We start from the raw sequence: 16,981 nt of genomic DNA on the forward strand, positions 1-16,981 counted from the left end.
GGTCAAATAGATTGCAACTTAAGTAGCAAATAGAAAAATGCTGCAAGAGCACACAAATAACAACAGAAAAAGAAAAAATAATGGCACAGACCAAGTGACAGAAACCAAAACGTGAAGGATTTCCCTCAGACACACTTAAAGTGGTCTTTGTGCTGTGTCAGGCCCATCCATCCATCCATTCACTTATCCTTTTCTTCAGGGTTTTGGGCGGGCGCTGGAGCCTATCCCAGCTCTCATAGGGCGAGAGGCAGGGTACACCCTGGATAGGCCGACAGTCTGTCACTGGGCTAACACACAGAGACCGAAAACCATTCGCACCTATGGGCAATTTAGATTGATCAATTAACCTATCCCCACTAATTGCATGTTTTCGGACTGTGGGAGGAAGCCAGAGTAGCCGGAGAGAACATGCAAACTCCACACAGAAAGACCCCGGTCTGATGCTGGAATTGAACTTTCTTTTCGTAAATGATGCTTCCTTTACTTCCCATCCCTTCGCTATTCTACCTTAGTTTTTGTCAGTAATCAGCCTAAAAGTTGAGATATTTGAGTATTCAGTGGAAAAAAAAACACCAAATGCACACTGCCATGTCTACAGCTAAAAATACCAAACTTTCAGCTGAGAAACTGGAACAAGAAAGACGATCACTTCCAAGTAACTTACTGTGGCTGCCAGGATTGCATGTCATTTAGTCTTACCAGTCAGCTAACTTGAATTGTGATTCTTTGCATTTGCTACCCACCAATCAGCCCATCTGTGGTATTCACATGTGTGATCCTCTTTGTTTCTCTTTCTCATATTCTAACATTCAGTTTCTCACTTTGCTCTGTCTTCCTCTTTCCGTTGCACATCACGCCTCTTGACTTTGAACACTTCATCAGCATGGGCAGACTCAGCCTGTGTGTGATACAGTGACTCACATGCACCCTGGCTGACCACCCACAGATGCTGCTGCTGCTGCTGTGCTGCGTTGCAGAGAGAGTGATTTTTCTTCAGTTTTGCACATTCTCCCAGAGTCTTTATGTGTGTGCATTTGTGTGTCTGATGCAACTAGCTCGGTAACTAAGGTCTGATCAGATCTCAGGTGGTCTGCTTCCTGCCAGTAGGCTAAATAGGATTTCCCCAAAATCATATTTTGCAGCCCTGCTCTCCTTTATGAGCAGGAGCTCACTCAGCCACGGTCTGGTGTAATATTCGCTTCATTTACTTTGCCTCTGTAACCTCTTAACAGCGCTGGCATCAGCACCTTCAGTATTTATAGTCTGAACCTTGAGCTGCTGTTCTTTTTGTTAAAGCATCTTCATAACAAGACTTTTGCACCCCTCCTTTTTTGTTTGTCCTGTATCTTTCTCTCTGTATCGCGGTCTTGTCCTGCTTTCACAAATTTCATTTCCTCCTTTTCCCTCTCTCTCTTTTACCTTCATCATTTCTCTAATCCCCCCCGGCTCTCCCTTCTTCCCTTTCTCTGTCTCTCCTGCAGAACCAGACTGGGCGTCGCTGACTTTGGGTGTGTTTGTTTGCCAGGCCTGCTCGCTCCTTCACCGGAGCATCCCACACATCAGCCGGGTCAAGTCTGTCCAGGACACATGGGATGCCAGCGAGGTGGAGGTAGGGTGGGAATGTCAAAAATCTCCACATACCTTTAACCTCAGTCCACTTGCTGACATTTGATGACATTTGACATTTGAACAATAAAATGAATGTGAGACAAGGCTTCCACAGCATTGAATTCCTACACTCCTACATTTTGTGTCGAGAGAAAGAGATGGAGGACTAACGCCGCTGTTTTGCTAGCATACTGCTCGCACTACGCCTCCACAGCGTCAGATGGTTTGGGGTCACAGGCAAGCGACAACTACGATTTTCTCAAGAGAATACAGGAGGAGGTGTAGTCTGATCAGGTGTAACACACGGTGTTTATCAGGACAGCATCAAATATTTTTTTTAAAATATGGCAATAAAACCAACTTTGCGATGCTATTAAATTACTGTGATGATAATGTCGTGAACAGAGCTTTAATTTAACATCAAATACAATCCACCTCTGTTGTGTGGAGTTCAATTCACTTTTATGTATATAGCACCAAATCATAACAACAGTTGCCACAAGGGGCTTTACACTGTAGGAGCCTCTAATAGTACAGAGAAAAAAGAAAAGAAAATCCCAACAATCAGACGACAACCTATGACGAAGCACTTGGCGAGAGTGAGAAGGAAAAACTCCCTTTTAACAGGAATAAACCAGGTTCAGGTAGCGGTGTAGAGCTAGAGATTAACAGTAACTATTGATTAATTGCAGAGTGGTGTATAAACACAGAGTGGAAAGAGGTGAGTGAAGAAGAAACACTCAGTGCATCATGGGAAGCCCCTTAGCAGTATAGACCTATTGTAGTATAACTAAGGGACGGTCAGTGTCTCTAAAAGTAGAGAAGGTGTGTCTCCCAAATACAAACTGGGGGTTGGGGGGCGTCTGAAAGCTGAAGGCTCTGCCTCCCATCCTGCTTTTAAATACCCGAGGAACCACAAGTAAACCCGCAGTCTGAGTCTGATTTGTCAGTTGGACATGGAGAAAGGTATCAGCTAAGCCATCAGCTGATGTGGGCAGACAGTGAGATCACCTGATATTCAGGGATTGCTAAACAACTAGCCTGTCCTCTGTCTGAAGGTAGCTAAATCTGCCAGCAACTTTGGAACTAGAGACTAGAGATTTAAACATTAATTGATTTTTATTTATTTTACAAACCTGGTGGAAAAAGCCATCCAGTGTCAATTCAAAAGGGAATGCAAAGGAAATCATTGTATTATTAATCATATAGTTTGTGAACTAATTATTTTAAAAATCCATTTTACAATCTCTTTGGTTAGACATAAATGGACAAACTTTTAGATGTGGATTGTTATGAAATTAGCTAAAGCTGATGTAAAATATTTTTGAGTCTTCTGCAACTGTAGAATAATATACACATGAAACACTATAATGTATCATACATACGAGTATTAGTTGTGAGAAAGTTGCTTTTAAAACCTATGAAAGCAACAACTGTAAACAATGGTCAAGTTGTAAAGTGAGCCACTCAGTTTAGTCGACTAGCTAACGAGGTGGCAGTATGTTTTTTTTCATCGCCATTATTCATGGCAGCTACAGCTGAAATATTGCATAAACATAAGCTTTCATGCAATCTAAATGGATTCCTTATATTATTATTCATCTTTGTACAGTTGTCAAGAAAGTGGAAAATAGCCATAGAGACCAAAATTATTTTTGTAGCAGGCTGTGCTTTTAATATCTGTGGGGTCATTTTAGAACTAATGACCGTTTGGGGAACTTTAGACTTTCACACATGTGGCTTGACTTCATGTTTTAGCACCGGAGATGGTTGTTTTTAGCAACTTGTAGCATCATAACTAAAGTGGTGGTGTTAACAGTTGTAGCAAACAGTCCCTTTTGTTAGGATTGTCTTTTGAGTCGCTCTTGCACTTGTTTTAGTAAAATGGCTCCTAGTTTTACATTTTGTGTGTTTTGAAATGTGTCATTCCCAAAATTGCACATACCTTTGAAGTCCACTAGTTAACACCATGACAATTGCAAAAGCAATGGAAATAAGACTATTTGCTAAATGGTTGTGAATGTTTGCTGGAGGCTAATGGCAGTTGCTGGGAGAATGATTGCTAAAGCCCCTGTCACGTGGCCTAGAGACCAATCAGTGACCCCCCAAGCCACATGTCACTTGGCAACAATGTGTACTCCTCAACCAGTTAGCAAAACCCCTTTGTGTTTTCTTTGGTCGCTAGCTTATTGCTAAATTGCTAAACCATTTGCTTTCAAATTAAAAGTTGTGCCTTTTGAAACATATTGGCCACTGCTGAGGTACAACTTTTACTTTGACAACAAACTTTCATTTCCAGTTTGTATCACAGTTTTTCAAGTCGTATTATTGCTCGGCTAATAGGAACTATTAGTGCTGGGATTCTGCTAGCAACCAAAGAATTCACTAGGATATTATTGGCAACTGATTTCAGCTGGCAGGAGCCAGCAACCTCCAGAAACCACTGCCAACCAGTGGGGGAATACATGATGTATCACTGGAAGTGATACAACCAGTGACTGTGTCACTTCCGCATGACATCACATGAGGAACCTGAATAGAAATCTATGGGAAAGCAGCTTTCTGTCTTGACTTCTGTAAAAACTTTCTTTATGAATATATGGGCTCAGTCACTTTTGGGTCATACTGTGTTCCAAAAAGGGATATTATCCATGGTATGTTAGTTAGCAACGTGGAAAGGCAAGTCATTACCCAGTGAGCAAGCAGTTTCACAATCAGAATTGCTCTTCTTTGTTACATCCAGTTTTTTAAAACCAAGATGGCGGCGGTGCAAACGTTAATCTTTGCTGCCTATGGGTAACTTCAAGCCAAACAGTTTATTAACTTAGAGAAGTGAATAAACTATCAATGTTTTATATCAGCTGAGTTTAAATGTTTATATTTTGTTATGAGTCGATTGAAATAACTGCTAGAATTCTTAATTCTTCACGAATATGTGCAAATCCCAATATAAGCGTGCATATTTGATATGTGACTGTACCAAATACATTCAGACAAAAACAAAAACCATGGTAACTGAAGCTTAAGCATCACTATTGTTTCTATGGAAACAACCCAGTCAATGGACATGTGATATGGACTATGGATAATGTGACAGAATTAAAAAAATGAGGAGGAGCGATGTCATTTAAAGGAAAAGTGGTGGGTTTTTGAAACCCAGGGCATCTCTGTCTGTTGACACATTCATTATATTTCTAGATTAGCCATAGTGTTTTTCTTCAGCATAGAACAAAAGGCTGCATGATCAGAGTCAGAGTCTCATGTGGCTTGATACAGCCAGTATTGATCTTCCAATAATACTTAGATTTGCTGTGATGCCTGTGCCCTGATATGTGAATTCTAACCAGCTCCATAATTCTGACCTTCAGCCTAACTCTGACTTCCCAGTGGAAGGAGAATATCTCACCATATGGATCAATAAGCATTATTAGTAAAATAATAGTTTACTCTTTTCCCTTGTGTGCCTTGCGATCATGTCCCGGTCAGAATACATCTTCAAGGCATCCTAGTACCGCCCCTGCAAATGTGTAAACACAGAATGCATATTTGGACTTCTGTACTCTGCTGGGGATAAATAAAGTTGTCCCTGAATGAAACAGTGTTGTCGCTCAAAGACTGTCAGTCTGTGACAAAAAAGGGACTCAGGGGGCGGTGATGTGAGTCACCAGGAAGGTTGAAGATGTGGGAGGACAGTAATTGGGATGTTATGGGGATTTGACTTAAGGGGTGAGCAGTGGGGGTGTTAGCAAGGAAAATGGAAGAAGAATACACAGGAAGGACAGAGCATTTGGATAAAACCAGAACAAAAGCACATTTATTGGCGGATGGGGGATACATTTGATTGAGGTACGGGAATACACGAGGGCTTTGTGACGTGCGTTTGGTTAATATAATTGGGAGTGTTTTAGGATGATTTTGAGATCACTGTTGAGACCTCTGGAGCTCTGTTTTGGTCCCATACCAATAAAATGTCAGTAATCGGAGGAACCACAGCAGTACTCACTTTATTAACTGAACATGGCTTCTATTGGGATCAGTGGAAATGCGTCTGTGGTTGTGTTCAGCTAGGTGCTACAAATCACAAGGATATTACTTAATTTTGAATTATAATACCACATTAGGCTTTATTTACACCATGTACTAATGTTTAATCTGTATCTGGACACATTATCTTACCCTTGCTTTTAATGGTGCAACGGAGCAGGCTCAAAAATATAACATAAGACACCACATAATACACCAGAATCTCATTTTTAATTAAAGGCCGGTCATACACCGACAGAGCTAGCAATCCAAGAAAAGTGCAGAAAAAAGTCCCGAAGGGTAACAATGAGGATATGAACAAGAAGCACAAGGAATACAACTCCAGGATGAGAATATGAGGAATATAACTAGGAAACTGTCTAGAAAGCTTAACTTCCAAGACAATCTGGCATGTTACAGAGAGACAAAGAAGTATATATAGTAAAAGAGTATGTAACTGGTGAAAACTGATGTGAAAAAAGAACAAAGTAACTAGATACATACATCACTAAAAATGAGAAAATAAAATGGGAAGTGGCACAACAGAAACCCAAAACCATGACTCAAATATTGCATCTAAATGCAAATAAGCGAGGGGGCAGGCAAGCAGGATCAAGGGAAGCAGTCCTCCTTTGTGGGCTTTTGTCATTACTTGTACTAACTGGGGTCTCATAAGTTACCAGGATGAAGTCGAGCTGGAGCTTTCACCTTGCTTTGTGTGGCTGATTCAATCTCAGTTACACTTTATGCATTATGCACTTTTTTTTTTTATCCTTGCCCAGACTACACTGCACACTGCTGCATATTTATCAGTATATAAATTGAATCAGGTTTGCTATTTTCATGGATATGTATGTGTTTAAGCAGTTGGATCTATAATAAATTAGACTGTAGATAACGAGAAGTCATCCAGTCTCATGTGCTATTGCAGCGTTAACCATGTTATCATGAAGATCGGGTTTAGCCGTAACTGAAGGTCATGCTCCGCAGAAGCTTGAGACAGTTGCGAGTGTTTTTTTTTTTTCAGCCGTCTGGTGGAGTTAAAAATTCACATGAAGGAGAGGAATACAGTGAATGGATGTGGTACAGAGGTGATTATACCAAATGACAGGAACAGCTGATTCAACATTGATTGATTTCATGTTCATTCAAGGTGCCAAATTCATCATTCGTTACATGAGCTGAATTTCAGTGGCTTTCTTTAGAAATCTGCTTCTATTTGACGTTCACAATAAAATGCCACAGTGCTGCATCATTCCCCAAAGTCCCTTAAAGAAGAAGAAGAAGAAGCGTACTGAGGGATTGTGCCAGCTGGATTGAGCTAAGGGATTATCCTAGGATGAAATGTACGACGGAGGGAACAAGGGCAGGAGGAAAATGTGTCCCAATGCAGTGTGGCCATTTCCACCCTTAATCCCATAAGAAAGCCAGAGCCTTATTGTCAAGTGAACAAATTCTAACATACTTAAGGTTTTCTGTGCCATAGCCCACTGTTTTTAATCTAATTTAAAGTTAAATGTGAATTATATCTTCCTGTTATTATTGTTAATGATAGTAATAGGATTAAAACCAATATTACTGGTGCTGCTATTACTATAAATATAATAAACTTAATGCAGTTATGTCCCCAAGTAAAGTATAGCAAAATTATGGTTCATTAAAAACTGGGTAGATAAAATGTATCTGGTTTTCCATTTAACCTTGATATCTGAAATGCAGTATTAAATATTGAGCTGCGGACAGTGTTTTGATGACTAGGTTTTTCTTTCTGTTTTCCTTTCAGTTAATGGCTGCAATGGGAAACAGTGCAGCCAAGGCCAAATATGAGCAGAAGGTTCCAGCTTTCTACTATAGACCAACACACACTGACTGCAAGTAAGTACACCTTTCAAATTAATCTCAAAACACGAACACTAGAAAACACAGCCTTGTGTGTATAAAGTTTTTATAGTTGCATAAGCAGTTTATGTCTAATGTTAAATCTTTTTTGTTAGCCAGCGAGTGACTGTGTGCTAGGACTGGGTGAACTGATGTTAGGCCCTTTCCTGTCAAAGGAACTTGTTTTTTCTGTGTGGCAGGACAGCAGGAACCACTTTTTAGGACATTTCTTAGGGCTGTTTTGGTTTGTAGAAAAAAGTATATGTTCTGGGCCAAGTGGAGGCACAGGACACAGCCCTAAAAACTACTAGACAAGGATGATTAGCTAAACCCAGAGAAGACAACACAAACAACTGCCATTTCTTTCCTCTTGATAACTACCAGTCTTATCTCCGTTGTCATTTAGTTGCCTACGTGGCAAAACCAAACCCATCTTGTTTCCCTCTATGCTTCCTGTAGTGTAAAGTCCACCTTTGTACATTTTCGAAGTTGAATACAGAATAATGTGTAATGAAAAGGTTGGAATTGTTGGGAAATCTACTTAATTATTATATTAGCTTTGCAAGTATTACATTCTTTCTTAAAGGCCTAATGAAGGTAGAGTGAACTAGTGCTTTCTGTACTTAAAGAAATCACAATGGCTGCTCTGAAAAAAGCAGAAGCAACAGCAACAAGTTATAAGAACATTCATAACAGCGACTTGGGTTTAGGCCAATTAATTCATTATGACTATACTTATGTGATTGTGTTCATTTGTGGTGCAAAGTTTTCTGATAGTAGCTGGTATGTGCATGTAATACACACAGAGCCAAACCTGCTGCTATACCTATTAGCTAGGCGCTAACGTTGGCCACCGTTTGGTGCTGGACAGCTAATTGCAGTGTACTTTTATAGCATTTGAGACTAAAAAGAAGCTGCATGTTTGTTCAGGAAACAGCTGTAGATTGTGTATCATGTGTTATATCACATGTTAATCACAGTGATCAGGAAGCATCACATTCTCTTATTTTTTGTGTGTATGAAAGGCCATGAAAAGCAGTGTGGTTTTGTTTGTGTTATTATTTTTACTGTAAATCTGCAGGGGTTTTATTCAGCATTTCTGAATATTCTGGAGGCTGTTATGTAGTACACATTGCACCAGCATGTGCTTTGAATCAGCTTCAAATAGTACTTGAGGTAGCAAGGCTTTCATTTCTTGGCATTTTAGGAGTGTTGTTCCATTTGTCTCCCTGTCTTCCAGTAAATTTAATGAAAAGAGACAACCAAGAGAATCCAAAAGACTGACAGAAAGCCTAGAACTAGAAGTGAGAGAAATACCCTTCTCAGTATCAGCTGTCTGTTTGTGCTCTCACCCAGTGTCATCATTGGGTGTCATTTGAAGAAAAATTTGCCAAGAATGTTTACCTCTAAATGTTGATAGAATAGTTAATGTATTTCCTCTGTGCAGAAAAAGAGATGGTGTGAGCCATTTAGAGCATGCTGGGGAGAGGCAGAGAAGGAAACGGGATGAGAGAGATTGTTGGCATGGCGATGAGCTGCCTTTTTGTTTGTTTTTTTATCAGTGAGAAGGAAGAAGGTTTAAAAATGAGATTGCCACCTTTACATTAGGCTTTGGTACAAGGCTGTGATCAGGTTGCTTTGAGTTGCATTGCAATAGATATCTATGAGTGTTATATGAGTATAAGCTTAATGGATATTCCATTATTCTGTTTTATTGAGGATTAAGTAACAAATTTAAAGATGCAGCAGGGATGAATTAAGAAGTTTAAAAGTGCTGCCATGGCCATTGTAAAACTAAGGAAGATGTTTATAAAAAAATAACATGTAAAGCACATTCTTGTAAAGGTACATTTCATACCCTCCTCCTATTCCGGGATATACTTCTATTGCTGTAAGCATTTTATGAATGATGATGATATTTGTGACATTTTTTTTTTGATATGGCTTAGATTGTTTAACAATTCAAGCTATTTTATTTTGACGGGAGACTGAAGCTGTCCTGAAGTTTCTTCTTCCTCCTTAGGCTGTCAGCAGAATTACAGTGGCCATAAAAAGCCACTTAACTATATGTTATAATCAAGTTGATGAGTTATGATCAGTTTTTGTTTGGTCAGTAAAGCATAGAAACTGGTAAGCAACCATTTGTCAACCTCTGGTTAGTAGGGGAAAATGTGTATTCCCAATCTGGTTGGCAAGTGGTTGTGGGAAGTTGCTTGGGTTAAGGAGGTCCCAAAGAGGGTGCAGAGACAAAAACCTTTGTGTTGCTTTGGTTGTGCCCTACCACTAACATGCACACATATCTAAAAGCTCAATTTTTGCTCTGAAGGCAAATGCTCTTATCGCTTGGTAGGCAATTTGCAAGTGGTTGCAGACAAGTCGTCATCATCTATTCAACTATGGTCAGCTGTGGTAATCACTAATGACCAAAGAAGTGGCAAGAAGGTTTTTGGTGCTGCACCAGATACCTCTTAATGACCAATTTCTTCTAGTGACAGCAAACAGCTTCCCACAACCACTCGCCAATCAATTGGGGAATAGAGATTTTTCCATAGCGACTGGTGGTGGAGTCACTGGATGGTCTTTAGTTCTATGCAACACGTTCTCACTCCCAAAGCGTAACATTTTACACTAGGTGACAAATCGTCACCATATTACGTTTTCGGCTCCAGCAACCACTCACATCTGGTCAGGGAATACTCACTTTTCTCTAGTGACCGGTGCTTTCAATGAGGTCACTAACCAGTCTTTTAGCTTGCGTGTCTGTGACCTTAGCTTCACTTAGTTCAGATGGGTCTTAAATATTTCATCACAGTATTCCACTATTTTAATCTCCTCTATGTGTTGGGAAAGCGTACAGGTGACTGCATGGTTAAGTCAGAAAATTCAAGTTGGAAGCCAGGAGTTATGCATTTGGCATTTGTGAACTGCCAGGAGAACAAGTAAGAGAAGACCTTTGCCAGCTTGCTTGTTAGACAATAAGAAGATGCAAGTTTAAACACAAATGTCCTCAGAGTAGCAGTTTATCTTGGAGGTGAAAGCCAGTGACTGAAAAGTGAAGAATAAAACCATGTAGTGTGTCCAAGGTATTTAGAACTGGGGACAATAGGGTGTTGCTGTTCCTTTGTAATTTCCCTCTATATATTCTGGCTTTGTCCTACAGACCGAAGACATGTTGATTAGGTTAAGTAGTGATTCTAAATTGGCCATAGCTGTGAATGTGAGAGTGAGCCTGTATGCCTCTCTGTGTAAATTTGAGTCCACAATGAAAGCGATTCACAATGACATGGTGATCAGAAATAGAAGAAAGTCAATCACATTCACTTCACATGACTATATGTGAAATAACTGCTGGCGATGTGAGCAGGACCTGATATAAACCGTTCTCTGCTTGAAGCAACTACCAGTGAAAGCACACAAAGCCATTGATTGACATTTGACCTGGCAGTAAATACAAGAGTTACCTAGACAACTGGAGCCTCGAATGTCCAAAAGTGACCAGCTGTAGGCTTCAAAGTGATTTACACTGAGCTAATAGTTTCCAGTGTGGATGCAGCTTTCACCTTATGTTGTATTGGTGATGTCTTCACTACTGCAACCTTGAACTGCATAAGCAGTTGAGCCCAACCAAAACAGACTTTTTAAAGCCAGTACTGATACTGGTTATTTTTTTCATTTTATTAACCCCCATAGGAAATTAGTCCTCTGCATTTAACCCATTCACTCAGTGAAACAGTGGGCAGTCACCAATCGAAGACCCGTGGACCAGTGTGTAGAGACGGTACCTTGCTTAGGGGTACCTCAGGGTAGCCGTTCGGTGGATTTGAATCCCCAACCTTCTGATCATGGGGCAAACTGAGCTAACTCTGCCCTATTTTCTGATGGATAGACAGACATTTTTTTTTCTTTCAGGAAACAAAGTACAAACAGATTTCCTGAACATTTGTTATATGTTGTCATTTATTTACTTCTTTGTGCATATTTACTCATTTATGAAGTTGCAGTGAGCCCTCTGCTGGACAGACTATGGAACATCAACACTGAAGGGTGTTTCTTCTGCCTCTTCCTTAATTTTTAAATGCCACTTCACATTTATTGGCACATGCCTAATATTGGCTCTAGTAAGGGGTTGAATTAGTCTATGGATGTGAATGTGTGTTTCCACCTTAGGTTTAGTCTTTAGTTCTTATAAATCTCAAATACATCTTGTTTATACCTAAAATAGTATAAAAAAACAAACCCTGATAATACTACAGCTTATTGTTGGGTCTTTGGAGAGCTGCATTTTTGTTTTTTTTCCATAAAAAGAATATCCATTTTAAGGTGTGAAATAATTTGATTTTGGCAGTCAAGGGTCAAGGTCACTGTGTTTAAATATGTCTGTCTTCATTTCTATGAGGTCATGCTGTAAGCAAAGTAAGACTCCTGAGCAGTAAAAAGTAACAGTGTGTACGTCTAACTGACAAAGAAAGAAATCATTTTAAGTTTGTGTACATCAGAGCAATTGATGATGAGTGTGCAATTCACATAAAAGCTAACTGTGTGTTTTCATCGTGTCTCCAGACTGCTGAGAGAGCAGTGGATCAGAGCCAAGTACGAAAGGAACGAGTTTGAATTTATCGAGAAGCAAGAGCCATACTCTGCAGGTACGTGCATACTGATAAGGAAGGCTTTGTATAAAAGTCCTCATCAATCTATATGTTCCTACACATCACTGTAACTGCTGGCTTTTTTCCTTTTTTTTGCCTGTGAAAGATGAAGACACTTGCAGTATTCCAAAGTCAGAAACAAAAACTGAGGAATTGGTTTCAGTTCAGATCTTTTGACCCGGTGATGACCGAAAACAAGAGCAAAATAAGACAGCATCAGGCAATACTGAATAATTAATAATCGCCTACGCACTGCAATGGCTTTATCCCAGCAATGTAAGAAACAGTGTTAGAGGAACAGTTTGACATTTTAGGAAATTGCACACTTGCTAAGAGTTAGATAAAAGGATTGACGCGGCTCATGTGTTTACGGTAAATATGAAGCCACTGCTGAGAGACCCCTAAAGCCCACTAATCAGCACATCCTGTTTGTTTAATCTGCATGTCCACTGGTTGCCTGGAAACCTCACAGAGATGGCGAGACTCAAAAATGAAAAAGCCTATTTCCAAAATCAAAATATTCCTTCAACACGTCTTTCAAAAAAATATTAAAATGTCACGTCATGTTTATGAGTTGAAAACAGCTCATCCCTGTTGGGGAGGAGGTCTTCAGATAACGTCTGACTGCTCAACTGTCTCTTCATATCCATCCACCACAACAGTAGAAGCACTGGGCAATAGTACTCGAGAACAGACTAAGACTGTATGTAAAAGATGCATGTACCATAATCATTATGATACTGCTTGTGGTTTCTGGAGCAAAAGCAGCATTCATAAACTGAATGGGTTCAATTCATGAGGCATTCAACTCATTTCAATTAAATTTTATTTATACAGCACCAAATCAGAACAACAGTCACATCAAGGCGCTTTATATTGTAATGTAGGCCCTATAAGAATTGCATGCCTGATAATTAGTGCTTAGTATCAGACCAATAAAATTCCAGCTTTACTCACCAAAGCTGTAACACAAACTCCTCGGACAGCCTGGCACTCACAGTAAGCCATATTATTTATCAGTTCATCCATCCAAAGAAACTGGGGATGATAGCTATAAAGCTAGACTTACTGGCAGGCTGATATTATTTGCTAATATCGATTAGCAATAATTTGCTGATATAGCTACATTTATAAAAGTCGGTAAGTGAACATTTAAATGTAAAGAGGAGAGAGAGAAACACCCTTCAGCCATGTTATGACGGATGACGTTGCATAGTTTGTCCATCAGAGGGCGCAACGTAACTTTCCTGCTGGTGAACATGTGTTTGAAACTACACAAACACAACAATCAGCTGATCCAAGCAGAGTCAGGCAGAGCGTAAAGGATAAAATAAATAGCTACACATAACAAATGTTAAGAAAATCTGTTTATATTTCATTTGTCTAAAAGAAAAAAAATATCAGCTGACATGTTGGAATGTCAGATTTTTAAATCATCAAATATCAGTATTTATCTTAAAAGTCGTATATTATCCTATATATTATGCATCATCTTTTATTGCTTTTATTATACTTTAACTATAGAGAAAAAAACCTTTTTGTAAGAGGCTGTAAATATTTGAATTTTATTATTTCGTAATCAGCCTCAAGTGGCCATTTAGAGGAACTGCAGTTTTTGGTAATTCTGTACAAGAAGCATTTTGGCGCATGGATACAAAACACATGAACTCTGACTTGGTTGGGGACGTGGGTTAAAGTACTTTGTGTGTTACCTCTAATGTCTTCACATTTAAATGTATATAGCCACTTTTAGGCTTTTTGTAGCAGTAAATGTGCTCGCTCAAGCTAGAACTACATAAGATGAACACATCTATGCTCAAGCAAGCATACCTCAAAAAGAGACTGCAAAGTGGCCGGTCTGCTGTGGTGCCAGGCTTGCACTGTTTACTCTTCGATAAGCAAAACCTTGAAAAACTCCTTGGGTAAACATTTCCCCGTGGATGCCAGTAGCACAAATTCAATTACCCTGAAACATCCATTGACGACTCTCAGACAATTATTTTCATCCTTCTCCTCCTAAATGGTTGTGGTATATGTTTGCGGTTAAAAGCATATTCGTGCAATGACATTGTAATTGTCACTGCTGGTGAATGGAACTGCCATTAAAAGGAGTATGCTTGCTTGTGTGTGTGTGTGTGTGTGTGTGTGTGTGTGTGTGTGTGTGTGTGTGTGTGTGTGTGTGTGGAGGCTGAGGGTAGAGTACTAGTATACATTTCACATCTTGATGAAGATGGTGCTTTCTGATTGGCTTGCAGTGACCTCACCCTCACACACTCAAATGCAAATACACACACACACAACAGAGTGTAATGATATGAGTCATTCTGTCATCTCTATTTGTGCCTTTGTGGTAACGTCATCATTCATTTTGAGGTGCATGTACATAAATATATGTGTGTGTGTGTGTGTTTGAGATTGACTTTATGCAGTAACCTGGAATGCACAGTGACCAACATTGATCTATTAAGCAAAGAAGAGGAGGAGAAAAAAAAGGTCAGAGAAGGAGGCGAGGGTGGGGACAAGGAGGGCTATTGATTGGTGAGGTAATGCCAGTGTAGGTGGATGTTTCATGCCGGAAAGTCACAGACAGCAAGACATATACATACACACACACACACACACACACACACACACACACACACACACACACACACACACACACACACACAACACACACACACATACACATGCATATATGGAGCAGAATGAGTGCAGAAGATGAATAGATAGAACACAGGTAATCAATGGCTGCTAATAAAAAGAATAGAAAAGACAGCAGTAAAGTAAAGAAATGTGAGTGAATATGAAAATGACTCCTCAAGCTTTTTAACTGTAAAGCTGCAGTTCATAATTTTATGTAAGCTTATTTTTTTATATTAGCAGTGGTATTTGCCTTTTGTTTATGTCATAAAACTGTGTTGTAATAGTTATCGCTGACCTCTGCTTTTCAGTTTATTTTACCAGCAGCCGTCATCTTTTTGTTGATTTTTTTTTCGGTTGTGATGGACCATGTTTGGTTTTATTTATAGGTGGCATTTATGCTTCCACCCAAAAAAATGCTGGCGAATAAAATCAACCGCGAAAACTAAACTGTGTATGTGAAAATAGTTTCATTTTAAAAAACATTGATTTATCCAGAAACGCTACCACTGCGGCAATATTGAGGTTTTTCAGTTACCCACTGAAACCTTTCCTGGAAATGGAGAAGCTTTTGACACAGTGCGGTGTTTTCATTGGCCTCTTCATAGCTTAACAAATGAAACTACCTGTGTGATTAAATAGTCGTGTAAGTGCAGGTGAAACAATCCTCATACAGATGAGGACAGAATTCGACTGCAGTTGTTACTTGTAGTTCTCAACGAGCCCATTTCTCTTTGGTGAATCTCTCGACTTCCTCCAAATTTGGTGGTGTTCCAAGATGGACCTTGGTCTTTAGTTCCTCCCACAGATTTTCAATAGCATTCAAGTCCGGCCTTTGTGCAGACCAGTCAGTAACGCTTACTTTGGTTCTTCACCAGGAGCGTTTGTTCACGTATATTTTGGGTCATTGCCATGTTGGAAGATCCAGACCCAGTTTTTCTGCTTACTGCTTGAGGTTTTTTTTTAAATCATCACATATTCTTCTTTCTTCATGACTAGACACAATGAAGAATCCCACAGCATAATACTCCCACCACTGCTGTGGGGGCTGTGTTCTTTAGGTTGTACACCTCTTCCTTTTTCTCTCCAAACATAAGCAGCATCTTTGTGGCCAGAGAGTTTCAGTTTAGTTTCATCCGATCAGACGAACTTGCAGTGTGCATCCAGGTTGTGGAATGAAGTTCTTGGTTCAGCCTCTGAGTCTATACATGTTCTGTACAGGGTTGTGGTGATTGTCTTGTCCTCTACAATTCCTACTTGGCTGAGTCCTTCGCTCGTGTCCTGGCAGTTGCTCTGCGGTCTTTAGTCACATCTCTCGCTACTTTTCTTTCTAGTCTTTGAAGTCTTCTGTTTCCTACCTCTGCGAGGGTTGTTCTGTACTCTGTGACTGTCTTTGAATTTCTTGATATTACTTCTCTTTCCAGTTCTTGACACTTTGAAACACTTTGAAACACTCTAATCATCTTGTATGTTCATCTTCTGCTTTGTGACCATCAACAAAGTCTAAACTGATTGCTTTTGTTTTCGGCATGATGCTGTCTCAGCTTTAAAGAAAATGCTATGCTGAAAATCCCTTGCTCTTTTATAAAAGCACTTGGGAAATTTTTGACAAATTCGAATTTCATTGAAATTTCTAAACTTTATTTAGCGTAACCCCCTCTCTTTATTTGTCCTCCCCAGTGTAGGGATTTCAGTTTCATCTTGAATGTAAATTAGTTGCTTCTTTGGAGGACTACCCGGTTACGCTTCCTATAATTTTAACTCGCAAAAATAGATCCAGACAAAAAAACACATCAGAGCTCGACAGAAATAGAAGATAAAAGCAAGAAGAAGAGGCAGCGTGAGTCAGAGGGGTTTACTGAAATAGACCAAAGGAGAAGAAGAAAACATAACAGGGCTACAAATAGTGCGGCATGTCATTAACATGGGAAAGCATGTTCTATGTACAGAAACAATAAAAACCGTCTGCGCTGACTCACGCTGTTTTTTTACCCCCTCCCCTGTTTGTTTCTTCCCGCTCTGCTGTGTTTTCTCGCCCTTGCACGCCGTCTCCTTTTCCTCGCTGTCTGCATAAATGAGATTTCAAACGATCTTTGATTTCAGCTTAACTGAAGTATCATCTGACACCAACCAGTTACAATATCTCCCCATCACTGTTGTAAACGTCTCCTCTGTTTGATCTCCTG

The 16,981-nt window shown here is 39.7% G+C and overlaps 1 protein-coding gene across 1 annotated transcript in view; it reads left to right on the forward strand.

Moving 5' to 3' along the window:
• The window catches only part of LOC102311544 (arf-GAP with dual PH domain-containing protein 1), a 36,894-nt gene that overhangs the window by 10,104 nt on the left and 9,809 nt on the right, over positions 1-16,981 (forward strand). Inside the window, exons 2-4 of the mRNA XM_005941763.3 lie at positions 1,482-1,609; positions 7,415-7,506; positions 12,070-12,152. Coding sequence (XP_005941825.1) covers positions 1,482-1,609; positions 7,415-7,506; positions 12,070-12,152 — 303 coding nt within the window. The remainder of the gene's footprint in view (positions 1-1,481; positions 1,610-7,414; positions 7,507-12,069; positions 12,153-16,981) is intronic.

The sequence above is a fragment of the Haplochromis burtoni genome, unplaced genomic scaffold, assembly GCF_018398535.1.
Source record: "Haplochromis burtoni strain Fernald_Lab_line unplaced genomic scaffold, NCSU_Asbu1 Contig_308, whole genome shotgun sequence".
NCBI lineage: Eukaryota > Metazoa > Chordata > Actinopteri > Cichliformes > Cichlidae > Haplochromis > Haplochromis burtoni.